The 26,899-nt window shown below is 48.0% G+C and overlaps 12 protein-coding genes across 12 annotated transcripts; 3 read left to right on the top strand and 9 right to left on the bottom strand.

Annotated features, from left to right (window-relative positions):
- Window positions 1-487: 487 nt before the first annotated feature.
- Window positions 488-2,367, top strand: EYB26_008111 (uncharacterized protein; the record flags this gene model as incomplete). The annotated part of the gene is made up of 5 exons (XM_054267370.1): window positions 488-663; window positions 736-784; window positions 846-1,016; window positions 1,080-1,478; window positions 1,537-2,367. The coding sequence occupies 5 exons, from the start codon at window positions 488-490 to the stop codon at window positions 2,365-2,367; spliced, it is 1,626 nt and encodes a 541-aa protein (XP_054123345.1).
- Window positions 2,368-2,456: 89 nt separating this feature from the next.
- On the bottom strand, window positions 2,457-4,699 carry EYB26_008110 (uncharacterized protein; the record flags this gene model as incomplete). Its single annotated transcript, XM_054267369.1, has 4 exons — window positions 2,457-2,725; window positions 2,783-3,165; window positions 3,220-3,822; window positions 3,873-4,699. 4 exons carry the CDS (start codon window positions 4,697-4,699, stop codon window positions 2,457-2,459), a joined length of 2,082 nt encoding a protein of 693 aa, XP_054123344.1.
- A 246-nt stretch (window positions 4,700-4,945) lies between these two features.
- Window positions 4,946-5,752, top strand: EYB26_008109 (uncharacterized protein; the record flags this gene model as incomplete). The annotated part of the gene is made up of 2 exons (XM_054267368.1): window positions 4,946-5,468; window positions 5,556-5,752. 2 exons carry the CDS (start codon window positions 4,946-4,948, stop codon window positions 5,750-5,752), a joined length of 720 nt encoding a protein of 239 aa, XP_054123343.1.
- A 373-nt stretch (window positions 5,753-6,125) lies between these two features.
- On the top strand, window positions 6,126-7,971 carry EYB26_008108 (uncharacterized protein; the record flags this gene model as incomplete). The annotated part of the gene is made up of 2 exons (XM_054267367.1): window positions 6,126-7,650; window positions 7,712-7,971. The coding sequence occupies 2 exons, from the start codon at window positions 6,126-6,128 to the stop codon at window positions 7,969-7,971; spliced, it is 1,785 nt and encodes a 594-aa protein (XP_054123342.1).
- Window positions 7,972-8,115: 144 nt separating this feature from the next.
- On the bottom strand, window positions 8,116-9,083 carry EYB26_008107 (uncharacterized protein; the record flags this gene model as incomplete). The annotated part of the gene is made up of 2 exons (XM_054267366.1): window positions 8,116-8,873; window positions 8,936-9,083. The coding sequence occupies 2 exons, from the start codon at window positions 9,081-9,083 to the stop codon at window positions 8,116-8,118; spliced, it is 906 nt and encodes a 301-aa protein (XP_054123341.1).
- A 797-nt stretch (window positions 9,084-9,880) lies between these two features.
- EYB26_008106 (uncharacterized protein) lies at window positions 9,881-11,299 on the bottom strand (the record flags this gene model as incomplete). Its single annotated transcript, XM_054267365.1, has 1 exon — window positions 9,881-11,299. The coding sequence occupies one exon, from the start codon at window positions 11,297-11,299 to the stop codon at window positions 9,881-9,883; it is 1,419 nt and encodes a 472-aa protein (XP_054123340.1).
- Window positions 11,300-12,541: 1,242 nt separating this feature from the next.
- EYB26_008105 (uncharacterized protein) lies at window positions 12,542-13,928 on the bottom strand (the record flags this gene model as incomplete). The annotated part of the gene is made up of 3 exons (XM_054267364.1): window positions 12,542-13,266; window positions 13,320-13,760; window positions 13,817-13,928. The coding sequence occupies 3 exons, from the start codon at window positions 13,926-13,928 to the stop codon at window positions 12,542-12,544; spliced, it is 1,278 nt and encodes a 425-aa protein (XP_054123339.1).
- A 2,036-nt stretch (window positions 13,929-15,964) lies between these two features.
- EYB26_008104 (uncharacterized protein) lies at window positions 15,965-17,472 on the bottom strand (the record flags this gene model as incomplete). The annotated part of the gene is made up of 4 exons (XM_054267363.1): window positions 15,965-16,206; window positions 16,269-17,091; window positions 17,157-17,291; window positions 17,374-17,472. The coding sequence occupies 4 exons, from the start codon at window positions 17,470-17,472 to the stop codon at window positions 15,965-15,967; spliced, it is 1,299 nt and encodes a 432-aa protein (XP_054123338.1).
- Window positions 17,473-18,474: 1,002 nt separating this feature from the next.
- EYB26_008103 (uncharacterized protein) lies at window positions 18,475-20,058 on the bottom strand (the record flags this gene model as incomplete). Its single annotated transcript, XM_054267362.1, has 1 exon — window positions 18,475-20,058. The coding sequence occupies one exon, from the start codon at window positions 20,056-20,058 to the stop codon at window positions 18,475-18,477; it is 1,584 nt and encodes a 527-aa protein (XP_054123337.1).
- Window positions 20,059-21,066: 1,008 nt separating this feature from the next.
- On the bottom strand, window positions 21,067-21,831 carry EYB26_008102 (uncharacterized protein; the record flags this gene model as incomplete). The annotated part of the gene is made up of 3 exons (XM_054267361.1): window positions 21,067-21,100; window positions 21,167-21,485; window positions 21,570-21,831. 3 exons carry the CDS (start codon window positions 21,829-21,831, stop codon window positions 21,067-21,069), a joined length of 615 nt encoding a protein of 204 aa, XP_054123336.1.
- A 698-nt stretch (window positions 21,832-22,529) lies between these two features.
- Window positions 22,530-25,600, bottom strand: EYB26_008101 (uncharacterized protein; the record flags this gene model as incomplete). The annotated part of the gene is made up of 2 exons (XM_054267360.1): window positions 22,530-25,341; window positions 25,398-25,600. The coding sequence occupies 2 exons, from the start codon at window positions 25,598-25,600 to the stop codon at window positions 22,530-22,532; spliced, it is 3,015 nt and encodes a 1,004-aa protein (XP_054123335.1).
- Window positions 25,601-26,277: 677 nt separating this feature from the next.
- Window positions 26,278-26,807, bottom strand: EYB26_008100 (uncharacterized protein; the record flags this gene model as incomplete). The annotated part of the gene is made up of 2 exons (XM_054267359.1): window positions 26,278-26,733; window positions 26,805-26,807. The coding sequence occupies 2 exons, from the start codon at window positions 26,805-26,807 to the stop codon at window positions 26,278-26,280; spliced, it is 459 nt and encodes a 152-aa protein (XP_054123334.1).
- Between the last annotated feature and the right edge of the window lie 92 nt (window positions 26,808-26,899).

Genomic DNA, 26,899 nt, shown 5'->3' with positions numbered 1-26,899 from the left:
AGGCTGTAGGGCTTTATTTGAGATAATGTCTCAGCCAGACATGTCCGTACTCTGAAGTACATAGTTAAGTACGTACCTAGTAGTAGCTCTGCTAGTCCACGTGGTATTACTCCTTCGGCATGGTCCTTAATAGTTATGGGAATAATATGAAATGGATATTGACAATATCCACACTAATGTTCGAAGAATCTCCCAATTCCACGCTTGAACGCAATTAGTCTTAGGGTTCGTTAATTGGCAACGTCGGCATCGATTCTCATTGGCGGCATCCAAAAGCCCTATCTGGCCCACAAAAACTGGGGTACAACCACCAGCTCTTATCATCAACCCTTGTCTTTGACTTATCTAGCTGGGGGTTGAGGCAAGGCCATGCTAACGCATCTGCTATAAAAAAAAGGTGTCTGTCCTCTCCGACTCCATGTGGCAGTTATCGACCGGCGGACGTTTCAGCCGGGGTGCATACACGTGCATATATCCGTTGTAAAAGATGGAGCCCACCAACGGCAGCGGTTATACCAAGAACGAGGCCTCAGTCACCGGTAGTCCGGTTGACAAGAGCTCGGGAGATATTCAGAATGTTGACGGTGTCGTGGTTGACCAAGGCCTGCATAGGGCGCTGAAACAGCGTCACATACAGATGATTGCTTTGGGCGGTGTTGTCGGGTAAGTCTCCGTTGACTCTTCGTCAGACTAAATGTATCCGAGACTGACCCCTGTTGTCTATTGTCTATGTAGAGCAAGTATTTGGTATGGAACTGGAACCGCACTCTCATATTCAGGCCCGGTATGCTGCACTCTATCCCTGTCTGTGACAAACAAGGGACATGAAGCTGACGGGAAAATAGGTTGGTGCCCTGATTTCCTTTGCGGTTATTGGCCTTGACGTATTCTTTGTCATGCAAAGTCTGGGAGAGCTGGCCACATTGTATCCGACGCCTGGTGCATTCACTGAATTGGCCGGACGATTCATCGACCCGGCCGTGTCTGTCGCCCTTGGATGGAACTACTGGTACATGGTAAGATGCTCGCAGACCATAATATTGTTAAGCACTAGGTGAAGACTGATTGCTTTGAAATAGTGGGTGGCCAACCTGATGTCCGAATATAATCTGATCTCCATCGTATTGACGTATTGGACCGACAAGGTTCCGTCGTACGGTTGGATCTTAATATTTTGGGCGATCTACCAATCCATCGCCTTTTTCGGGGTCATCGTATACGGAGAGGTAGAATTCTGGTTGGCGATCTGGAAGATCATCTGCGTGCTTGTTGGATATCTTCTAGCCATCCTCGTCAACACAGGTGCGATCGGAGGAGACTACATTGGCTTTCGCTTTTGGAGTAATCCTGGCCCTTTTGCGAATGGCATTAACGGCTTCGGCCAGTCCTTCGTACTAGCTGCAGTGTACTTTTCCGGAACCGAAATGATTGCTATCACTGCGGGAGAGAGCCGTAATCCAAAGCGAGACGTGCCAAAGGTATGTACCCTTGAAGGTCGCCAGTTGATTAATAACGACTCGGACTAACGTTATATAGGCCATCCAACAAACTATCTACCGTATTGTGCTCATTTTCATTGGCATGGTTTTCTTCGCCGGTATTCTCGTATCTTCCGACGACCCTAACCTCTTGACCGCGGGATCCAAGGCCGGTAAATCCCCATGGAGTATCGCCTTGCAAAATGCTGGTTGGAAACATGCCCCAGACTTGATCAACATGTTCATCTTGACGGCTTCATTTTCTGCTATGAACTCTGCCATCTACATTGCATCTCGAGTTTTGCACTCATTAGCTGGAATGGGCCGAGCCCCTGCAATCTTGGGAAAGACCACATCGAGAGGTGTTCCCATATATGCTGCTCTATTGTCGAATTTGATGGGACTTATCGCGCTCATCAATGTTGCAACTGGCGCCGGAACAGCATTCACCTATATTCTTGATATTGCAGGCGCCGCAGCGTTCGTTGCCTGGGCTTGCATTGGAATCACGCATCTTCGGTTCCGCCGCGCGTGGAAGCTTCAAGGCCACACTCCGGATGAACTTCCATTCCGCGCATTCCTTTTTCCTTATGGCGCCTATTTCGTCACATTTCTCAACATCTTCCTGCTGCTGATTCAGGGTTACGGATCTTTCTTGACACCTTGGCAACCGGTCACGTTTGTATTTTCATACATCATTGTCGTGCTTTTCGTTGTGCTGTTTGTCGGTTGGAAGTTATTGAAGAAAACCCAATTCGTCGATTTGGCAGAGGTGGATCTGCAGTGTGACCGGAAAGAGGCGCTTGGAGATGTGCACGACGTCGAAGAGCGAAGTGGCATCTTTGCTAAAGCAAAGGACTTCGTGACGTCTAGATTGAGTCATTCGTAAGGTCAATTTAGTTTCTAGGAGGGTTGTCGATTAGTTTAAGCTTGACTGTACATATATACATACATGTTGATATTTGAAGATGACCTCAATCACTTATAACCCAGAACCCGCTCCCAGCCAATCCAGAAAACAGCATCAATACGCAAAAGAGCAAACCGGATCATATCAAGCGTCTTTGCATGTAGTCTGAATATGGCTCGTGCCCGATCAAGCACTTGTCGACATTCCATATACTCGTTGACTGCGGTCTCCTCAGGCGACGGCTGTTGTGACATCTCTGAGCTTCCGGTACCACGATCGGAAGTCACCGATAACAGGAGTAGAAGGTTTGTTACGAGCGCAAAGCATGTTTTGGACCCTGAATCTGTTAGCAAAAGACAGATGTAGTTAGCGATTACCCTTTTCTAAGACGTACATGGTGCCCAAAAAGCTTGATAGTGCTCCTGCCTGAACGATGATATCAAATTGAGTATCGAAGTCACTTCAGCAAGGGCACTCCGGCGAATTTGGGTTCGTGCAGCGAGCCACTCTTCTGAGTTTTCACCATCTGGAGTGAGCCTCGAATTCAATTGGTTGAATGGCCGCAACAATGCACGGAAAACCAGTATCCTCACGGCATGAAAAGCGATGTGAAGCGAAGCTGAGCCGTTAGAAAGATCCGCATCGTTTTGATTATGTGCAATGTCAATCTGAGAAGAACAAGATTTGTGCCATTCATCGAGAGTTTGCATGATAGGGCGCGCCGTGGAAATGGTCCTTTGAGAATCAGTAGCAAGAATGGACACTGATCGTACAGAACTTCAAATGTTTCCGTTAGTCTGCTTCATAGCATATGATATGTCGGTTACTCACTATAATTCCGTCAAAACAGTGTCTAAAATATTGGTAAGTTTAGCGAAATGCGTGGCGTAGGATTCATTGCTATGGTCAGTCGCATCATTCGACGGATTCAAGTCAGTGATGAGCCAGTCGTTTCTCGATATATGATTTGGCCGGCCCAGAGAAAATGCAAGCCACTTATCAACTGACCAGACTAGCCAGGATAACCTTTTTCTAGTCTCAATTTCTTCAGCAGGTAGATTCCAGGCGGTCGGGTCTAGGTAAAGCCCCAGGGTTTGCGCCATTGAAACTGTTAAGCCGAGTAGTGACCATTTCAGAGGGCTTTCAAGCAGAAGTGGATTTTTGCAGGGCTGTAATAGCAAAATGAGCGACGTTTGCACAGAACGAATGGTTGGTTCAGAGATTTCGTCGTTGAGAGAACGCCATGCAATATTAGTTAGAGTTTGCGGTGACGGTGGACTGTACGCCAGTTCGATAGATAAGTAGTCGTCGAAGAGAGTAAAAGGCTGAGTAATAGAGTAAATTGCTGCTAATAGATGAGTCGGCGAAGTCTGGGGACTTGGCTTATTTGTCTCTGATAAAACTGGAAATTGCGGATTTATGAAACGAAAAAAGCTTTGTAGATATGTTAGTAATGTTCATCTACTTTGAAGTCATGCTCATACAGTTCAATCAATCGTTCTCCAACTTCCTGCGGCACGATTTCATCCGACCGCGATGGGGTTTCGCTCGCATGGGATCCATTTCGGAGGTCTGTCTGGGACCGTGAATCGGCACTGAGTTCTGGTTTTGATAGCATGAATTGCACAGGAACTCGCCCTTCCTCTACTCTGCGAATGGCAAGCTTCGAAAACGCGAACTCGGACTTGTCGTTGAATTGATAGTGGCGCAAAACATATGGATCCATATCACCAGTCAATCCGCATAATTGAGATGTCAGAGTAGCATGATCAAGAGAGTTGTGGCCGTCTCCTGTCCCTTGATAAATATCAGACGGCGTTTTCCCCCCGTATATACCCAACATGAGGTCATCTAGCGTGAATTGGTCCGCATTCTCTGGGCCAGATACAAAAGCACCATGGAGCTGATCGTTTGATTCCTGGTTCGATCCTACGCCTAACATGCTGCGATCTTCAGCAGATAGCACATGAGGGAAGCCACTTTCCGGCAGTGACATCGACAGAAAATCTAGACTTTGCGGCCACAGCAGGTCTGTATCGGATGGCCGGGGGGCTTGCTGCCATGCTGCCACATGTTCACCACCTTCCGGTTGCGCTATCCGCCGTTTCTTGCGCACCACTCGATCAGTGAATTCACATCGTTGTCCATGGGCTCTGCACATACGACATGGCGGAGCAACTTCTATCTGACATGCGGACTTTCTCGAACGGCAAAAATCGCAGGCGCGGCGACCTTTGCTCATGTACTTCCGGGGCCCAGCATGGCTGTCACTAGCGCTATGCTCGATACGAGGAGATCTATGATTGTCCATTACACAAAACCCCCACGACTCAGTCAAATTGAGTAAATCTCCCGATGTCTCAATACGGACTTGATATGGAAAGTGAAGCTTACTGTGGAGACGAAGACTGGAGTAAAGCAGCGGGAGACTAATCCGAAAACGGTCAAGCCGCAAGCTATTGAATCATTCCAATCAAATCTCGGAAGTTGCTAATCACCACGTCCACTTTCATCATCACGGCATATACGTGAATTCGACTGTAATTCCTCTGCAAAAATGCATTCTCCATCTCCACAGCTTCTACGTGCCTTGCGTACTTCAATAGCAAACGAGTATGCCTTGACTCCTCGCCAATTCCACCCAACCCGCCACTCTCTAAGCTCGGGGCTATCATCCTACCGCAAATACAGCAGCGGTGGAAACACCAACATCGCTCCTCACAGACCTCCTCGAGTCGCTCCTCGTTTGCAACCCACAAAACCGCAAACCCACGATCGCGGACCCCGGTCTGAGGAAAAGACTCAAACCGATTTCGCCGAACTGAATGTGTTTGGGAATATACCCACTCCAGCAACTGCGGTTGATGCATGCCTAGACGACGGGTTTCATCTTGATAATGGTATCAAGGTTACCAACGGCGATGGCGTGTTGCTTGTAGCTGGAGAAGCCTTTGCTTGGCGGCCATGGCAATTGTTGAAGAATACGGAGAACCCAAAACGATCCATGGTTAACGAGAAGGGACAGTTTGAGTTGCCGGAAGAAGCTTGGGGGTTGCTGAGTCTGGTTTGGCCTCGTCCTGGTAAGTTTTTTTTTTTTTTTTTTTTTTTTTGCGTTACCACTTTGTTACATTCAATGGCGTTGGTGCTAACTACTTCTCCATCATTAGACCTCTTGGTTTTAGGGTTGGGATCTACCATTATTCCACTGTCGCCCCAAACGAAGAGACACATCAACTCGCTGGGAATGAGAGTCGAGATTCAAGATACTCGCAATGCGTCGGCACAGTTTAATTTGCTTGCTACTGAACGTGGAGTCACCGAGGTCGCGGCAGCTATGATTCCACTCGGGTGGAGCGCTCGATAGATGAATCGGTGCTTGGATCATATAATTTGTACCATAAGAATCCTCCCTTATCAAAAATGCTACATGAAGAGAATAGACGTAGTAATAGTCATACTTGAGTAATTGTAATCCCAAACAAGATAACTAGTTATTGAAAGTATGTGCCAAGAATGCGCACTTGATACACTATTTGCGGATAGGCCTCCTGATGGGGTCTGAGTCAGGTCACAAGTCTTGACCCGTGGACCGCTATGCGGAGTTACTTTTCTCCCATCATCATCATCAATCCTAACTACTTCACTCTCATCCCCTTATTGTCCACTTTATTACTTCATGTTACCTTGACTCATACAGACTGACGCTATCACTATAGCGATTAACCGCCTTCGGCAACATGGCACGCGAGCAGCCGCTACTCGCTGAACGCCAGTCCTCCGAGCACTCCTCAATCCGAAACGAAGATGAAGAAGATGCCTTGTTGACGGGCGAACGCACGCATCACTCTCAGAATGCTTCATACAGAGATTGGTCGTTTTGGCGACAGGTTGGATTGTTTGTCTGGTCGCTCGTAGCAACCATGGCCGTTGTCGTCCTGGCTGTCATGTATCAGCATCGGGTAACAACGCAGCAGCCTGGTCCAGATGGCCTTGTCTGGGGGCCAGGAGGGAAACCGGAGGGAAAGAGGAATATTATATTTATGGTCTCGGATGGAATGGGTCCTACAAGTCTGTCCCTGACCAGGAGTTTCCGCCAGCTCGAATTAGGTCTTCCCGCGAACGATACACTGGTTTTGGATCGGCATCATATCGGTACCTCGCGAACACGCTCCTCGTCCAGTTTGGTTACCGACTCAGCTGCCGGTGCGACTGCATTCTCGTGTGGATACAAAAGTTACAACGGTGCAATCTCCGTGCTGCCAAACCACACCGCTTGTGGTACTGTGTTGGAGGCGGCGCACCTTGCGGGCTACAAGACGGGACTGGTTGTTACTACTCGGATCACGGATGCAACACCTGCGTGCTTCGCCTCTCATGCAAATAGGCGCGAATATGAAGATTTGATCGCGGAACAAGAAATTGGCGAACACCCCTTGGGACGGGTCGTGGATTTGATTCTCGGAGGAGGACGATGCCATTTCTTGCCAGCAAATGTTGAGGGTGGTTGTCGTGCAGATGACAGGGATCTTACCAAGGTTGCGCAGGACATGGGATTTCACTACATCTCAGACCGAAGCGGATTTGATGGTTTGAATGTAGGACAGGATGTCAAGCTCCCTTTGCTAGGTCTTCTTGCGGAAAGAGATATTCCTTATGAAATCGATCGTCGATTCCAGAACGAGACCTACCCTTCTCTTGAGGAGATGACTCGTACTTCGCTGGCTGCTTTGAAGAAAGCAACCGAGTCAAGCGAACATGGTTTCTTCATCATGATTGAAGGTTCACGGATTGACCATGCTGGACATGGCAACGACCCTGCCGCTCAGGTACATGAAGTTCTTGCGTATGACAAAGCGTTTGCTGCCGTATTGGATTTCATTGAGAAGGAAGACACCCCGACTGTGCTCGTCGCTACTTCTGACCATGAGACTGGTGGTCTCGCTGTTGCTCGGCAATTGCACAAATCGTACCCCGAATACAAATGGCTCCCGGATGTTCTAGCCAAAGCTAGCCATTCCGGCGAATATCTTCAGAAGAAACTGAATATATATCTCAGTTCGTCCAGCAAGGCGGATACTCTTGGGAAGCGGCGTGAATATGTCCGCAAGTCGCTCTTGAAGGAGGGTCTTGGAATTCAAGATGCTACGGATGAGGAGGTTGACTCGTTGCTCAATCCTGACAGCGAGGTTCCGCCAAGCTACGTGTTTGCTGATATGATAAGTCGACGTGCTCAGGTGGGCTGGTCCACGCATGGGCATTCAGGTAAGACAATCCAAAGTAAAACATAGCTGTTTCTCGAATGAGTAATTGACTGAATGTACAGGTGTCGATGTCAACATCTACGCATCCTCCACAAAGGATGCATGGCCATTACACGGAAACCACGAAAATACCGAAGTCGGTAATTTCCTAGCCTCCTACCTCGACCTCAACGTGGAAGCCGTCACTCAGAAGCTTCAAGAACAAGCCACCTTGTCCTGGCTGGGCGATCCTCTCGGTGCCGATGTCCGGGTGAGCGAATTTGATAGTTATCATGGAGATTTCCGTAAACGTGGAGAGGGTTGTGATTGTGGTCAGCATTAGATATTATTCCCTTTACATTGTTTGTTGATCTGTTTCTCTTCGGCACTCAGGGCGTTTCAGGATTATACACTATATATATATATAAAGACTGTTAAGTAGTATTTATACAGGAGTTAGATTAGTCTTATATGCATTTTCTTGATATTATTGAGACAACTTCCTGGGCAAATTAAACAACGGCCTCTCTCCACGCTTCCGTCGCCATCGATCCGTCGAGTCAAACAACTCCCAACAATCCCGTACAGCCCAGCCCCAAAGCTGCAAAAACCGCTCCGTAACCTCCCACCCAGACGGATCCCACGGTTCCTTCCATATCAGTATCCCAGTCTCAGGCACCCGATACCCACACATATCATAACATAGCTTAACATCATCGATAGAGTCACCCGCTCGAATCAAATGATCACGCATCTTCGGGATGGGGATAAGATCCAGCCACGGGTGATGCGGGACCTTGTATTGAGTTGTCGTCGGCTGCAAAGCGAGCGGCAGATCTGATCTCGTCTTGATGATACTCGACTGGCATACAAGATTCAGGTTGATGTCCATGCTCGCGTTTACGTTCAGGTTGAATGCTGAGAGTGCATCGTCATGCATATCGCTGGCCGTGTAGCCGAGGATATCCCTATTAGCATGCAGAACGCGAATGATGTTGAGTTGAGTAAGCCCCAGAAGCAAATCGGCAGTAGGCGAGCCCATGGCGAATTCCATGCGGATCAGGGCTTCGAGTTTCTCGAGATGCTTGGTGTTGGTGGGCGTGCAAAAGTCTAGATGGTCGAGCGAGCGAGGCGGATTTGTCGAATTTGTCGGTGGTTGATTGGAATCGGTATCGGGTTCTTGTTTTACGTCGATGTCGGCATCCTTTTGCTGCTGTTGTGTTCTTAGGGCTCGCTGTCGGCGTCCTGTATGTACGTGTCAGAATTAACCCTAACCCTACTCGATTCATGACTAGGTGGTAACGGACTGTGGGCGCGCTGATTGAGTCGATTCTGCAATTTCTTTCTCTTTTTGGGGTCTGTGACACCTATCCAGCTATCCAATACCCCGACGGGTGATTCGAATTGCATCGAGTGTGAGTGTGAGTTGTGGCTTGCCGGGGTAGGTGATTCCATCTCGTGTGTTCAATAATGTTGATTAGTCAAGATAAACGTTGACATTTGCAGAAGAACCTCCACTTAAATAATGTAGTCGATTATAAGCGTCGTCCTCATTGAGTTTCTGTCCATCATGACGCCCATGGAACCAGGCCAAAGCTTTGAGGCAGTGTGTGGGCTCCCTCGGCGATAGACTCGGAGGTAACGCAATTAACAGTTGCTGAATAATGAAGACCACCGAAAACCCTCATTCTGCCAGAACACAATCGAAGAAATAAAAAAACCCCCGCCAAAAACGGCGTCACCACGCCACATATTGCGCTTGCATGGGTCGTTGCTTAGGGCATGATTGTCATTCCTGGAACAACCAAGCTGAAACGAGTAGAAGAGAACCGGGCGTCGAGGGAGATTGAGTTTGCGCAGGAGGAGTTCCAAGAGATGAGGAGGATTATTGATATGATACGAAGCCGGCTGGGAATGGATATAGACCTGCTCGTCAAGCCCTGGTTGGATATTAGACTCGATCACTTTGAGGTCATGCATATGTGAGGAGGGCTTCGAATGGATAGTTGGATACGAGATTGTTCGATTTTTAGGACTATCTATCTGCCGGTGCACAGTGTACACTTTGTCTGACTGATATCCCACCTCATGAATATTTGGATCCATAGGGGGTCCTGGAATGCATACCACGAATTTGGTGCAACATGTTCCTGCTCTTGACTCAACATACTTTTTTTGCTGTGTTTTCTCTCATTTTGCTTTCTTGTTCACTTCACCTACATCTCAAAGACGTGTTTCTTCTTACCAGAGGCCTAGTCAAGGTACAGTCCATTCATTGAATCATCGCGCAAGTGCTGACGAGGTCTCAAGGCACTGCGCCAACGCTCCGGCAAAGATTCCTGGATTCGTATACGCTTCCGGGGTCTAGGTGCCGTGCTAGGTGTCGAGATGGATGTAATTGTGGTACGAGATGGCGTGTTGTCAAAGGTCAATGCTGGTATACCGCTCATGACCATAGGGCTACAATCAGTAATCGAGCCCGGGCACACCACAGTATCGCCATCATCGTCATCGATATCCGTAGTCATATCAGTGTCCGTATCGGTGTTGCGATCAGTAAACGCGAACCAATCAGTGTCTGTTCCTTCGTCAATGTCCATAGATGTAGCCAAATTGACATCTAGGAGGCTGACTCCATGCAAGTACCTAGGAGCGGGGGTAGGCGACTTGTTGCTGTTTTCTCGCACGCAGACATTGTCTCTCACCTCCCTGCTAACTCTCTGCTTCGGGGCAGTGAAACTTCCTTTCTGAGGCTGGTTATGCAACAAGGGATGCACAATCTCAGGAACGTCGCCTAGTTCGACGTCATCTGTGAAGGGGTCCTCGGCAGCTGCATGGCTGACGAAACGATAAGGATTGTTTTCGTAGTAGGCGGAACCCTCCTCAGCATATCGTTTCTTGATGGCTCGAACTTCTTCATGGTTTTCGACGATCATGGTATGCATCTTCCGCATCATGATTTCCTTGTTAAGTTCTTCGACCATTGATTCCATTTCCGAGTATGGAGAGGGGGTGTAAGGTGGGAGGGCGAGGTGGAATGGGAAGCCAGGATAATCGAGGGAGGCGTAACGGCCAGCCAAAGGATTGATGGCACTTATACATTCAACCCAGTTGTTGACGAGCTCATAAGCAGTTCTGTAGGATTCGACGACGAAGCGCCAGGTCCCTGCACCCATGACCTCTTCTTCGGTCAGGCCATAGTACGGTTGGGCTTGTTGAATTGCTTTCACTGAACCAACAGCTTCGGTACAATGCAGGCATAGGCCTGCGATTGGAGGAGAGGGCGGGCGTGGAATGGTTATTGACTGGTTGTGAGATGGGGTTTGATATTGAAGCTTAGTTTGCTGCTGCTGTGCCGCAACCCACGCAGCAGTTTGATAGTACGCCTGTTCATATGGCACTGCTCGTCCTTGAGACCCAATTTGGCCATAAAGTGCATTTTGAGCTCTCTGTTTAAGCACCTCGACTCGCATTCTCTTGGCTGCTACCACCGGACTAACCTGATCTGGCCGCACAACATAATATTGCGCGATATTTGACTGCACGCCAGGCCCAGGGGCAGGGAAAGTGGGCATACAAGACAGGCCAGGACTGAAGGGGATAGTTGAAGCGGCAGACTTGGCTTGAGACTCATTGATGCGAGCCAACTCTATCTTGAGAGTAGGACACATCTGAACGGGCTGAATGTCTGTGTGCTGACACGCACAGTGATAATATGCGATAAATTGACACATCTTGCCCCTCTTTCTTCTGACCTCGATAAGGAAGGGCTCGAAGCGATGTCTTTAGAACTCTCTTGTGTTCTGTCTTTGAACCTTTGAGCAGAACGCTGGACAGAGGTCGTTTGATGGCTTAGTAAAACTCGAAAAGATCGTAAACCAAATCCACAAATCCCTTGAGCACAATGAGGAAAAGGATAAGAACGAGCAGACCAAACCAGAACTCAGCACGAGGCATAGCCAACACGCCGACTCCGAAGTAGTAGACGTTGTAACGATGCATTGAAGACGTACGATGAGGAGGATGGGCAGAGAGGTTTTAATAAGATCGAGGGAAAAGTGAAATCTTGGGGAGAAAGGAGAGTTGATGGTGGGAGAGAGGAGGAAGACAAACAAAAAAGAAAAAGAATATTCATGAAGCTGTGAAAACTCCGCCAGTCCGTGTGACTTTATCGTCATGGCGATGTGTGTGGTGGGCAATGGTCAAAACAATCAATACTAGTTGGTAAACGATCAGGTGTGTGAAAGAGTAGGGACTGGAAGGAGGTGCACAGAAATCTATCTAGAATTTTAATTCTTGTTATAAGCTACATCTTCATATAAGATAAGTGCCTGATTACTGTCTCAGAAAAAATGTCCCAAATAGGAAGGGTTCAAAATTTCCTATTTGCGTAAGAGTGGTTTGGTAGCCCTAGCATCTCCAGGACATTCAGCATCAAGCACCTGATTTATTGATAAAGCTGGGTCTCATTCAGTCACCTACTTGAAAGAATGAATGTACATAATTAGACATTAGCTGCACCCAAGTCATATCAAAGATAACCATTTCTGTCAACACCACGTAAGACTGCTGACACTACCCAGGAAGCCATCAACGTCAAGAATCAGCCTAACTAGCAATCAGAAACTGCTTCTTGCCTCGACTCGTAGAAAGAATTCAAAGAACTCGATTTACCGGAACAAGTAAAAATTATTAGTAAGTTAAATGCATTCGTCATAGATAGTATTTACAGTATCTCCAATGCAAAGCATGGTAGACAATAAATGGGAAAATGAAAATGATCAAAAAGGCCAAAAGATTATGCCAGGTAGATCAGGATTGGCGTTCAAAAGGGCGGGTATTAGACAAAAAAACACGAAAGATCGACAAATAATTCTTCGTGCAAAATACATATACAACAACCATATAAGAGATTACAGAGCGACCAAAGCGACGACCGCAACGAGAACAGCAAAGATTGAGCTTTGGAACATGTTCTCGTTGACTGAGGCCGTTCCAGTCTTAGTGCTGCCAGTGCCCTGGCTGAAACCAGTCGATGCGGGCCCGCTGGATGATGTTGTTGAGCCGCTTGGATTACCGGCGCCGTGAGCGCCGTCACCGCCACTTTGGCCAGGGATACTGTTTGGGACAGTCGAGGCAGATGCCGAGGCTGTAGAGGCACCTGCAGTCATGTTTAGACCAGTGTTTGCAAAGCTTGATAAGACAGTGCTGTTGTTGACGATCTGAACTGTGTCGTTTGTGAGCGTAGGGCTGGTGTAAATGTACGCATTTCCGCCCTTGACATTGGCACCAGCAGGAGGGTCGTAGCAAGTGATGCTAATACTGCTGAAGATCGCATAGTAGTAACCAGGATCCTTCATATCCTGACTGTTCCAGTCGATTTCACCACCGGCCCATGCAATAGTACCCGGGGCGTTGGAGGCCAGACCACCAGGCCAGAGAGACAATTGGAGACGAGAAGGAGTTTGAGGGTACTCGAAATTTTTGGAAGTCGCATTGTACGTGTCTGTCTTTTTCAAAACACGGACAGACTTTCCGTCGAGATACCAGGTGACGGCATCGGGGGTCCAATCAATCTCATATAGGTGGTAGTTGTCGAAAGAGTTGGAGTCAATGGTAGCATTGACCCCGTTGTGGTCTTGAAACAAGATATTAGTACATAGACTCAAATTTCGTACCAAGAGAACTTACAGTCGAGGAGACCCTGGAAGTAGAAGTTGGTCTGAGCAGTAGTCAAGTTTGCGCCGATAAATTCGTAGTCAATTTCGTCTTTCGCGTCGGACATCAGAATGAAAGCGGTGACAACACCAGCACCTCGAGAAGTTTTCAACATAGCGGAGACTTTTCCGTACCAGATATAATGGTTGTAGGAAACCAAAGTACCAACACTTCCGTTGCCCATGGCAAGGATAAGCTCTCCATTGTGAGTCAATGGTGTCCCACTGTACATCCAATCGTACTCAGTAGCGTTTCCAAGATATTTGTCGATGCTAGCCATGCCGTCCAAGTTGTCAAAGGATTTGAAGGTCTTGCTCTGGCAGATCGGCTCTGGTGTACAAGAGTTCAACGAGAAGGAGTTGCGGGGATCGCAACCACCGAGACAGTAAGCACCGGTACCACATTGGCCGTATTCTATCATTTTGACATCATTAGTCTATGGCAACAATGGAGGGTCAAGTAACACTTACGGGAACAGCAAGGTACTGAATCAGGGCACTTGGTGCCGCCGCCACAAGCGATGGCGGCAGAAGCTACCGAAGCAGTCAAAGCTGCAACGGCAACCGTAGTGAAACGAACCATCGCAGCGAAGGACCAAAAGACACCAAGGTTCTATCAAAAACTTCCACCAGAAAATGTGTGATATCGAAAAGTACGGTTGGCGATAGTGACGGAGTATCGACGTGTGATCAACCGAACAAAAGCGAACGAATGGAGGCTGAACTGCTGGTGGCGAGTATAAAAGGAAAAGGGGAGGAAGAGACGCAAATAAAACGACTGTAAGAAGACAAGGATTATGGAAAGCGAGCGGCGTCTAGAACGAATGCAAAACACCCAAAGGATGAAGCCGTTACAGATTGACACAAGGGAGATGAGGGAGGATCGAAGATTTGGAAGTCCTAGTTACTCCGTCCAGAGTACGTAGTAAGCTTTGCTCGGTGGGCCGGTTTTCCCTCCCTGACTCCCTGAGGCTCCCTCCCGCTAGTTTCAGTCGAGTGCGTGGACATTGGCTAGTTTGTCCGACCATCTCAGAGTGGACAATGGATGTATTACGTAGGGTTTCTACTCTTTCCAAGAAGGACTAGCCAGGAACAGGCCTAGCGTTGTTCTCCCACCACTGCTATTGGCCGACGCTGGAGCGAGAGGTCTTGGGGTCTTATCCCTGCAGCCAATCACGACAAGCCGCTCATGTGAGGCGCGTTTACCAAGGCAGGAAGGGGGCACGGCTATTGGCAGCAGCGAGTGTCCACTTTCCATATTTACATAGTAGAGTTGGGTGCCAGAGGAAGGAGCGACCTGCTGTGACATTGTGTGAGTTTGAGACATGCCAGTGCCACCGCTAAACCGTGGAAAGTTAGCGGCATCGTTAGATTCATTACTCTCATAGAGATTCAGTACATAGCATAGGTAGTATAACTCGAGTGCGTAGTCCTTCACTTTACTACGTAGTAGTAGTAACTAGCTATTCAATGCATTGCCTCGAAATTCATGCCTCATCTCCGTCCGCTCGTGCCTTTCATTTCGTGTCCTCCAGCGCACATACTCTGTAGTAGCTATTCGTCGATCGAGTAATGGATATGCATTTCAGATCGCCGTTTAGCACCATTCCAGTCCCAGATCATTGAACCTCGCGTCAAAGATTGGCTTACCTACGCCTATCCGGTCTATCGCGCATATCAGACCCGTCAGACGCGAATGTCTGAGCCGGTGCACTGGTAACGACGCAAGGGATACCGCACTCTATAATAACTTCAACCTTTCGCCGCTCGAGATGGAACTATTGTATCGTAGTAGACGTGTATGCCTCCCACACCCACAATCACTATGTTACCGCAGTGTCGTCGACAGCGACTGGCACCGTGATTCTAGCGATACCTCGTTTCAATGAGTTGTGATTTTATAACTTGAGACATTGATCATATGCTGCAGGCTTGTCGGCGTATCAGCGTTGGATAAAGCAGACAGATAGCAGGAGGTTCGCAGGGCTTCGAGCTGTAGATAAGCAAACAACAGATGACTTGAAAAACATCCAGTGGATCGACAAGATGTTCGCCTCTGATTGGGTTGCTCAGGTGCATATCGGGTTGTTCCTTCCCTTCTGTCAAGTTTGTTTGTACGCAACCACCAGCGCATTAATAAGCACTCAGGATTCAATCGTCAAAACTTGTCATTTGATTTTTTTTGTCTACCTTGAGACTTCACTATTCCTCCACCTTCAAAAAGAAACAGAAAAACCCTTAGCCACTGCTTGACATCCAACTCCACCCATATCCAATGCACAAAGTCCAAGGACAAAGACATATAATCGGTCAACATCGCTTCATCCAAGTTGGAGTCACCAATACAGTCTCCTAACAAAGAGCTAAAAAGAATCGTATCATGAAGAAGAAATCCGAACAGCCGCCCAATAGACCAGGCCAACCAATGTCTTGATTTTTTTTTTTTTTTTGTGGAAGGACAAGCCTTCAACCCTTCTAAGAAGTGAACAAGTTCATGATGGTCTCAAACATTGGAAAAGAGAGGAAACGAACTGAACTCGTGACGATTGAATTGAGGATCGAGATCAAGAACAACCAGGCCTGCAATAAGCTAGACATGCCAGCCTTGCACCATTCGATCTACTTCCTGCCTTGGTAGTAGCGATGGCGACCACCATTTTCATTTGGAGGCAGCTTCTCGAAATGGCGGTGGGCAGGCTGCATATGGTAGCGAAGCTGAGTAGTAAGCTGCAAGTCTTTCTCGCATGGATCGGACGAGTACGACACGATCAAATCCTCATAGCAGCCACGATTGGCGCGCCAGTGGGAAAAGGTCTGCATTACCTTACGGGCAATCGCCACACTGAAGAAAACGGCGGTAGCTATTAAGCGCAAGTCAGTACTTTTTTCCTCTTCAAGGCCAACACAAACAATGATGACATACCGTTTCCAGTATTGAATGCCCAAACAAAGTCGACATTGGCAGCACCTGCAACATCTTGCACTTCACGAACCCACTTCAGGAAGCTGATGTTGTCTGCGAAGAGGCGCGACTTGACGAAAGTGAGGCGGCGGCGTTCACGATGAGGGTGGGCCATGCGTCGAAGTGTATCAGTCCAGTCCATCGGCTTGCTGAGGGTAACACTCCAATCTCCTAGACCGAAAACAGACTCCCCGCGAGTGGCCACTGACTCAGTGTTACGATCAACGAAGATCTGCGCGTGCAGGGCATACTGGAAGATGACAACGATCTCCTGATCCTTGTTCATGGACATGTCATAAATTGCACCTTCATGAATGCGTGCAGAGATGTAACTGAAGATATTCTTAATGGTCTCGATTGGCCCTTTCACCACCACAACTCCTGCCTTGCCATCTTCAAGGATACCATTACCGTTTCGGTCATTTTCATGGCTTGCAGCACCGCTGGAGGACCCTTCAGCAACAAGTACTGTGGCGCGACGGCTGGCAGTACGCATCGTCACGGAATGTCCTGCGTTGTGTCTGCCTCCTCGGTTCGCGCGAGAGGCGGGTTGTTCGGAAACCTGACGCCGAACTGAGGCCGAAGCGATATGAGCCCAACTCGCTTCAGCTACAGGCACTTGCGTGGGTGCTGCAGTAGGCACTGGCAGATGAGGTGACTCTTGTTGGCCTTGGTCATCTTCAGCGGGCTCTGGATGGCCTTGCTCACGTCTCATCTCACTTGACTGCTCGTTCATGGTCTCCAGAATGCGTCCCCCGGCGATGCTAGGGAGAGGATACATGCCCTTGTGTGAGTTCTAAGTCAGTTGCATACCACGGAACATATCAAGACCTAAAGAACATAACTTACAGGGATGGGCTGGGCATTCTGTGAGACAGCGACAAGTCCTCTGATACGATCCAAAGCATCATGGAATCGGTTGATGAACTCAAGGCACAGTCTGCCCATTTGGTTGGCTTCGTGAGGACATCCTTGAATGCGAAGCTACTGCAAGTCAGTCCTTGGTCTGCCAGTTGTGTTCTGTCATCGTATGATGATCAGTTTTGTATGCGTGTGTTCTACTCACCTCCTCGGTGACCAAGCGCATTTCCTGCAGCGCTGCAGACATATGGGCTGGGATGGCTTCAAGGCCTTTAGGGACCTCGAAAAACTGGTGCTGATCCATTCGGAGATGAAGTCTCGAGGAAGAGCTTTTGACACGATTCTTCAAGTGAGATCTTCGTCTGAGGTCAAGACGCGTACAGAAATGGGATACAGGTGAAGGAAATTGAGAACAGGATGAATCCAACAAATTTCTGTCGAGTCTCGAGTCACAAATGGTTCTTTGGCTTGATAAGTAGGAGAAGACCTGCACTGGAGTTAATATATGGAGATGTGTCTCTGCAGATTCAACAAAGGGAAAAGAAGCAGAAGAAGGTAGAACAGAAGAGATGGAAGGGATGAGGCTTGACAAAGATTCTAGTAGAGAATTGTTTGTGTGTGAGAGGGGAGGGTGACTGGGGATGGGCGTAGGTGGTGGGAAGAAAGAAATGCTCAGCTACCATTGTTGGTTGGCAAACAAACACTGGTCAAGTGACTGCGTTTGTCTTAATTTCAGTTTCATTCTGCCAAACAAAGGCATTATGTACAAACGTGAACATAGATGATTCCGGAATATCAGAGGCAGCCAGCAGTGGTGCTCCTATTGGTGCACAGTGAATGCGGCGGCAAAAAAACCTCTCAGGAGAAATTATAGAGTAACGTTGTGGCTGACAACCGTTTGTTAGTGACAGTCAGGGAATGTGAGAGTTATATAGAAATACAGACTCAAATCCGGTGTCTTTTCTTGGGCCCATCCTGAAATGATCAGTTGTAAGTGGGTATATCTGAATATGTGGTCCGGTACTCTTTTTATAATAGCTAACTACATATTTGATATTGCTTGATTAGGCAATGTGTCGTGTGCTCAGCTCTTTTTACGCTACGATTAGGGTTCAATATCAAGCTATAATTATAGGCAATGGAAAAGGCCGCAGGAGGCTTGTGATGCTGAAACCCACTAGATATCTATATACTCGCAGACTCGGACTCATCTACATATTTGGCTCACCGGGAGCAGACAAACAGATTTCGAATTGCACACGCGAAGCTACGCAGCATAAAAGGGCGGGTGCAGCCTGAGGTGAGCTCACTTCCACCCCATCAAGCTGCGCCGCTTCAGTTCCTTCAACATGGCTGCCCTTGTATCCTTCGTTCTGGAAGCTGCATCTCTATTCTCATGGCCCCTTCGAAGAAGATACTTTGTGCATTCTCCAACAGTGCCCCAGACAAGATACTTGTATGGTTTAGGGCTTTCCCCATGGGGTCGTTGTTGCCCGAGACTGTGGTCGCGTGACGCCGTCATCACTGACTGTCGGACCAACGGACAACTAATGTCATCCGCCATACCTTGAAGCTGTCCATAAACCATTTCAATCATTGGCTCGCCTCGTCTAGTTTGGTCATCGCGAAGAGCTCGGGCCTTTTCGACAGACGCCCGATTGTGGCTTGCCAGGACCAGATTCGCCTGGGAGAAGTCACGGACATGTTCGTTCACCGGCTGCACAATATCATTGTATTTTCTAGTCATCAGGCACTCTGCAATGGCGTCATATGCGATGTCTGTCTTCTGTTTGGTGGTCCAGAAAATCTCTCGGGGATCGCTGTTGAGGTATGCTCCGCGGACAAGCTTGACACCCAGGACAAACGACTCTTTTTGTGAAACTGCAAGGTGGCTTGCTAGCGTCCTTGGTGTAGATTGGAGGTAGGCCTGGTATGTATTATATATCAGAGCTCGAGGCTTGCCCTGAATAGAGAACGACGCGTTGTATCTCCGCTGTAAGTCAAGAACCCAAGAATCGATTGTGCCTTGGACAGCATGCTGCTCAGCGTCAAATAGGAGCAGAATCTTACGGTCCTTGGCGCGGTCACATATCTCATAAATGGCCTCTTGAAGAGCTGGAGATGGCGGTAGCCCCTGAACGAGATGTCGAAGTGCCTCTCGACCAGCCCCGGTGAACTTCAAAGCCACAAAGTCCCCTTCATCGGCGAGCTCAACCGTTTGCATTGTGCCTTCCTTCCATTCTCGGATTTCTCGCAGCGTCTGCTCGGCGTTTATCTTCTCTTCTCCTCTCGAACCACCTTCCTTAGCACCTTGACGTTCAAACGATGACGTCTCGTCCCCATCCATGACAACCTCCCTACCATAGCCCAGAATGACACCTGCATAACCCAACTGCTTCAGATCCGCGATCGTTTTCCGAACTTCGGCCGGCGTTTCACCGGCACAGAATTGCGAGTAGATAGTCTGGCGTAGAATGGCGTTGAGAATCGGATTCTTGTCTGGGTTGAGCAATGGTGATTTTGAGTCGGACAATATGGAAAGAGATGCGAGAGCAGGACCAAGTAGGAATGGCACAGAGGTGAATGTCGTAATTGCTAAGGTTCGTAAGACGGCACTTAGTGGGAGGATAGACAATGATGAGGAATAATCGCCGTCATGTCCTTCCTTTGCTTCTTCGTTATTTATCTGCGTAGAATTGATACTATTGCTTGTTCCGGCTGGTGCTGGTGTTGGTCCTATTCCATGACTGCTGCTATTGCCGACGTGATCATGGCGCCGAGACGTTAATGAGCTATAGGTGGCAACTGAACTGGTGTACAAAGCTTGTATTGGGGCTCTGCTTTTTATACCCCGGCTCAAGGCCAGCAGCGGTGACCTCGAAAGGTGCATATCTAATTATCTGGAGTCTTGATCGCAGCAACCCTTCGAACCTTGAATATTTTTCTATTGCAATTTGAGCAACAACAAACTCTAAACTATCCCACGAAGGATAAATTCCGGAGAGGAAACATTGAAACATGATGCTTCCTGCTGCCAAAAGGAAGTTGGGGATAATATAGGTACCCCTTCCGGATCGGGTAATTAGAACCAGCACCTCCATTTAGGGATGAGGGGAACCTTGGATAAGCATCACCGGCCCGGTTAATCCACGCCAGTTACCTCTTTATTATATGGACGAGTAACTAGTTGACCGGAACCAGGTCATGCTAACAAACTTCCTGTCAATATATCTAGGTTGTACGACCAGCCGTTACATGTACTTGAGGTATCAATGCGCTGTCGCACGGTGGGGGTGATGGATATATATCACATTCACGGGTGCTTCGGGTATCAAAGTGTTCAATATTGATTGGAGGAAAAACCAGATTAATAGTGTAAAGAAGCAATGTAGCATGCTTTATCTAATATCGATAAATACCAGACCAATACAAACCATTGATAAAATAGGTAGATCGATTTGGATGGATGATATTGATATTGGCGTAGACTGACTGATAGAAGCCCGAGTATGTAGATAAGGAATCCTACCTGACCGGCCTGACAGCCCGGTCCAGCATATCACATACCTGTTGCAACGTTCATATATTGTTTTGCAACATGAGAATGTTCATTTCTCATCAAGGTCCTACTTTTGATGTTTCTTCAGTTCCCTGAGCCCATCCTTACCCCTGGAGGAGCTCTTAGAGAGATGCCTTGTTTGAAGGCCTCTTTATGCTTATCAGTGATAGCGAGCGGGGTACCCACCTAGATGGATAACCCCGAAGTATTTTGTTAGAGCTGCGAACACATGTATAGAAAGCACACTACAATCATTAGATTTGAAAAACAGCAGATCAAACGTAAATTAATCGCTACACATATAAACCATTTCCATCTCATCTACAGCCCAGAGCGTAGTCAATCCGACAGAGGCGGGAAATTTCTCAAGAAACTAGAAAGGAAAAGAGAGTCAGCCGGAATGCCACCACATCTAGGTAGAGATAAGGACAGAACATACTGAGAAGGACACTCATAACCACTCGGATTATTATGCAAATAAAGCTGATGATACTCCTCCGCGTCCCACCACTGGCCCGCCGGCACAATCTGCGTGGTAACCGGTTGCTTGAACCATTCCTTGGACACTTTATCTGTGATTTCTTTGGCGATCTTGGATTGTTCCTCGTCATGCGTAAAGATTGCGCTGCGGTATTGGGTTCCTACGTCTGGACCTTGCCTGTCCTGCGTCGTGGGGTCGTGCATGCGATAGAAGAATTCGAGGAGTTGACGGTAGGTGACAATCGACGGGTCGAAGGTTACTTGTAATGCTTCAGCGTCTACCACCACCACCACCGCCATCCATCATCAGTCAAACTACTCCATCAAACAAGTCAGAGGCTTTGAAAGTTGGAAGAACGTACGGCCAGTATTCCCACTACAAACAGCTCGATAGGTCGGCGAATCAGCATGACCGCCCGCATACCCAACCTTTGCATCTATCAACCCTTTACCATCTCCGAAGTGCTTGCGATATAAATGCTCAACGCCCCAGAAACAGCCTGCAGCGACTGTAGCTTTTTGCGCGTTGTCGGGCATGATGATGTCTTTACGTGGAGTGACGGTGTAGGCGGGTGCGGAGGTTGTGGATAGAGGACGGAAGAGGCGGGAGAGGAATGAAGTCATATCTTTTTTTTTTTTTTTTTTTTTTTTTTAAGTCAGTGAGTAAGTAGGAAGCAGAAATTGAAGGGTGTTGAGTTGATTCGTACGACGTGAGGATATATGTCAGGTTGAGGAGATCGAGTGGTGGTCAGAAAGCTGGAAGCTTCGGTACGTTTATTTGGATTGAGCTTCGAAGGTCGAAAGCTTTCACAACCTGATTCGTCAGTATGCTATGCCACCAAACAAGTCGATATCTGAGAAATACGCACTGGAGTACAGTCAACTATACGATCGATATCGAAGCAACAGGATAACCCGTCAATTGTTGTAAGAGTATCAGGTCGAATAAATTATTGTACATACTCCAGTACATTCTAAACTTAGAAATCCAAGGTGGCGTCATTTCCGAACAACCCTATTCGTGGGCCAATCGAGCTACAGCTACAACACAACAACAGGAAAGAAATATTGACATATTGACACTAGAAAATAGAATAGAATATCCACACGCCGCCTGGTAAAACTGAAAGAATAGTATAAACACAAAAGAGAATGTAAAAAGAAGGAAGGAAATCACAAGGAAAGAAAGCGTACGCCGCGGCCGATCCAAGGTATGCATCAACAACACAAACGCCGTCATCCAAAATATGTTATGGGTGGGAGAAACTGAACAGTACAGCACCCGTTAAAGACGTAAGACTATACAATATCATCATACTTCATCATCTCAACGCTCCTCCTCGAATGGCCGGACCAAGGCTGAATCGTGACTCGGGGCTTCCCGCTGCCATGCTCAATCTGACGGCGTCACGACTTCCAAGACTGATTTCGCGAGGTCGCAGGTCGCCGCCCATGGTAATTCGTCGAGAATTCTTTGTTACTGAAACAGCACGTGGCCCGAGAACGCTAGGTCTAAAGTCATGGCTTTTCTCGCTTTTGACCATGCGTCTAGCTTCAGAAGCAGAAAACAATGCGCTTTCTGGCGGGGAGCTGCCGAGGGTCCCTGTTGCGGTAGGGCTTCGGCGTCGATGTGCTCTGCTTACTGGAACACTAGACGTGCTACTACCGAATTGACTTCCGGAAATGCGTCGCATTGCTGCACTGATCCTCATCGCGTCCTCCCTGTCGGCTGTCCACGATTTTTTTCCACTATCAGAGACAGGGCTGCTGCCGAGGTAGCTACCGCTAGGTGATCGCACTGCTATACGGGACGGCTTTTCCACCGCTGGCCTGTTCAAAAAGCTGCTGTTCTCGATGCTGCGAAGAGGGGAATGTTCTTCAGGCGAAAGGCTCGTCATCATGGGCGGCACCGGCGATTCAGGCTTCTTGGACAGGAAACCGGTCTGAAACCGATTATTCTTGTTGGGTATCACAATGCTCGACTCTGGTGCTGGCGGGATTGGAGATGAGGACCGAAACGACTCATCGGGCTTGGAGGTGTAGACTGGGATGTCTCTGGGTATCGGGGAGATTCTTGGGAGAGTTGGCTCTTCAGTGGATTCGATCACAGTTACAACAGCCTTCTGAGGAGTCTTCTCGAATTCAGCAAGAGATCCATCTTGCTCGTTGTCTCTCCATCTGACAGCTCTTTTGCTTGCCTTAGGAGCTGGTGCCTTGACCGGGGTGAAGCTGACTCCCTTCTTTGCTATCCCTAGCTTGCGTCGCCGTGGTGTGTTCTTCACTGGGGAGGTGGGCACTTGTGCAGGCATAGATGTGCGCGCTGGCCGGGATGGAATCGCGACAAGACTGGACTTTCTCCGGCGAAATGAGGTGTCAGCCTTGGGTGTAGGAGGCATGTCAATGGTAGGCATCTTGCCGTCTGGTTTCACAACATTTGAGACCGAGGAAATGCACGAGGTCAGCATCTTGTGCAGTATCTTCTTGCCGACTTGGACAGCTTCTGCCTCTGTGAGCTGCATGATGTTTTCGATGGAGGATACTATCTCGAATTGCGCTTGGAGGAGCATCTGCACCGTAGACACATCGCCCCCTTTGTCCTGTTCGGCGACTAGAGATAGCATTTCGCGCTCCGCATTTGATTTGAGCAACTCTGCCTCTCGTGTAAGATTGGCGACGTCCGAATTATCACTGATTTCGAAATCCTTGAGTTGCTGGATACCATGCTCAAGCGCAGTGTTGATAGCTCTATCCCAATTGTTCTTTGAAATTCGTTGGTTGAAATGATGACGAGTGTTTTCCAATTCAAAAAGAATACCCTGTGCAGATTTGCGAATGGCTTGTAAGTTTTCCATAGGTGTTTTGCTTTCGCAAGATGCGCAAACTTCCTCAAAGGCGGCGATCCAAGAAGACAGCATAGTAATCCTTCGGCTGACCTGCCTCAATTTGAGCATGCTCGTTGCCTTTTCTTGCCGTTCTGTAGCGGCGTTCTCGTAAGCATTTCGTAAACGGGTCACACTTTCACGGACCATGGCTTCCTTCTTCTCCGTTTGTTTCTTGAATTTGGCGAATGCAATTGACTCATACTGCTTCTGCTGAGCCTTGAGTTCATTGATAAGAGCCATCTGCTCGTCGATCTTGACCAAAAAGTCTTTAACGTGGCGATTGACATTATACACATTCCTCGTCACCTTCGTCTGGATATTCTTGGCTCTGTTGGCGTATCGGAGTGTGTTTTGAGTTTCATCAAAGTGCTGACTCGAAGGACTGACGCACACAATCATAACGGTTCGACAGTTACCGCCAAGGGAGAATTTCAACAAACGGGTCAACTTTGAATTTCGGTAGGGAATATGATTCCGTTTGCGTGGGTCACAGAGCGCGTTGATACAACTTCCCAAAGCAAGCAAGGATTTGTTGATATTTGCTCCCTCCTGAAGTCGCTCGCCGCGATTCCTTGTTGCACTCGCTCGTTCACTTCCAGCAAGATCGATGATGCTCAGAGTAGCCATGGTCAGGGGTTCATTCACATCTGCGTTACGATCCTTCTGCGCGATATTGATTTGGAGAACGGCGTGTGATCGGGATGAAGTAGCGTTGGCTTCCGTGGGCGACATGGTACGACACTCGTTACCGCGCATAATCATGTCCATGACCTCCTGGACATTTTGCGGATGATGACTCGATAGACCAGCTACCGATACTGCCTGGTTAGCATCTTCACGTAGCATCAGACCCTTTCGATTATCCCCAGTGACTAGCAAGTCTCGAATCGTCTCGTTGTAGATTTCGAGGTATGAAAGGGATATTTCCGTCACTTTCTCCTCCTTTCGTTCTTCAATTCTTTCAAAAAGTTCTTGCATAGTCAAGAAGATGATACCAGGTTGCTGAGCCGTACCGGTGATGGTATGTGTTTTACCACATCCTGTAGCACCGTAGGCGAAGACGGTTGCATTGTAGCCATCTAGAACACTGTCAAGAAGATTTCGTGTCGTAGCCTCGTAGACTTCTGCTTGTGTGGTGTTGCCGTCAAAGATTCTGTCAAAGGCAAATGTCTGGTCTTTGACTCGCTTGCCATTGGGTACGACGCTTCGAGAGAATTTTTGAACGGGGTTATCCTCGGGCGGGTCGAAAACACTGTTTCGATCCCTTTGTGAGTGAAGATATCAAGGAGTCTTTGTGGAAAGACTTACAGGCACTTGTCATCGACAACTTTAATGACTGATCGGATACCCTTTTGAGCGAGTTTTGGGGTGCTGGGGACGCCGGCCAGCGAACCATCGCCGAGAAACAATGGCGTCTCATCGGTTTTGGATAGTTGCGCAGCTTCTCGAATGGTAAAGGGCCGCACTCTGACTGTCACCGAGATCGATGATGCGGCGCTAGAGGCAGCCATTTCGAGATTGGTCCTTTTTTATCGTTGCAAATCCAGTTGAGTTGCTTTGGTGGTGTGCGTCGAATCGGTCGTTAGTGTGTGTCGAATACCTCCTCTTCGCCGGAGGAGTTGGAAAGTTGTTGAGCTGTTAAGGTCGAACAGCGATATCGATAGAATGCAGATACAATGTCAAAGTGAGGAGAAGGCTGAGTGTGTGATTTAAGGAATGTTGATGTGGAGCATAGGTTAATCTGTTTGAGGAGATCAACACCCTGTTTGTTCTGTTTGGTGATGTTCCTCGTGTTAGCTGTTGTTGTCCGGGCAACCGCGTAAAGCGCGTGCGCAAAGGAATTCTTGCGGGGAGCCAACTTTTTCTGTTAGGTTAAAGTTAATTTACACGCACTTTCTAATAAAGCACAGATAAATCTGAAACAGGCTACCAGTCAACGATAATCAATGACAAGTGCTTTTCGAGGTTATCTTAGACCAGAAGCAAGGTCTAGCGTGGCCAGAAAGAGCAGGAGCAGTAATAACAGCTCGAGAACGAGCTGTATCTATTCTGATATGTATTGTACATCACAGCTAATGTCCATCTCTCGTGAATGAAATGCGCCACCAACACCGCCAGCCTGTAGCCAGCATACCCAGAACGTAACGACATGTATATTTTTCATTAAACGGCCATCCAAGCGAAGTATTCACTCAGGCTCTTCGTCGTCGAGCGATGGAACCAACACATCCCACCCAGAATCCTCAAGTTCCGCATCTTCATCGCCATCAGTAGTCTTTCTAAACCGAAATGCAATAGCCTGGCCATCACGAATATCAGCTGCCTGCAGACTATCAGTCAAAGAGCTCTTCTTCGGTCGTCCGGCGCTTGGTTTCTTCGTTGCGCTATCGCCGTTCTTATCGGTTGGAACGTCTAAGCGAACCCAGCCTTTCTCAAGTTCATTTCGATCGACGGGGGTGCCGAATTCTATTTCAGAAGGATTCTCGGGGATAGGGTCGCCATTTATTTGTGTGAGGCCACGCGCTTTGAGTGCGCTGTGCAACTTTTCTTTTGTGGATTGGATCGATTCTTGTGCTGGAAGCATCAGCAACACGGTTGTCTTATGCTTTTTGAACCGCAACGTCCAGCTTAATGGATCTGGAGACTGTAAACGTGTTAGTTAGAAGAAAAAGTTCAGGGGTTGTATCGAGGATATTTTCCTTGCATAGGACTTACCATGATGAATGTTTGACAAATGAATTCTTGCTCGGAAAATAATTGTCTATCGAGCGCCTAGGTATCGGGGAAGTCTAAACGGGCTAGTGTGGAGA

This window comes from Talaromyces marneffei, chromosome 6, assembly GCF_009556855.1.
Source record: "Talaromyces marneffei chromosome 6, complete sequence".
Lineage (NCBI taxonomy): Eukaryota > Fungi > Ascomycota > Eurotiomycetes > Eurotiales > Trichocomaceae > Talaromyces > Talaromyces marneffei.
The sequence above is the reverse complement of the archived record's forward strand: the minus strand, read 5'-3'. Positions and strand labels throughout refer to the sequence as shown.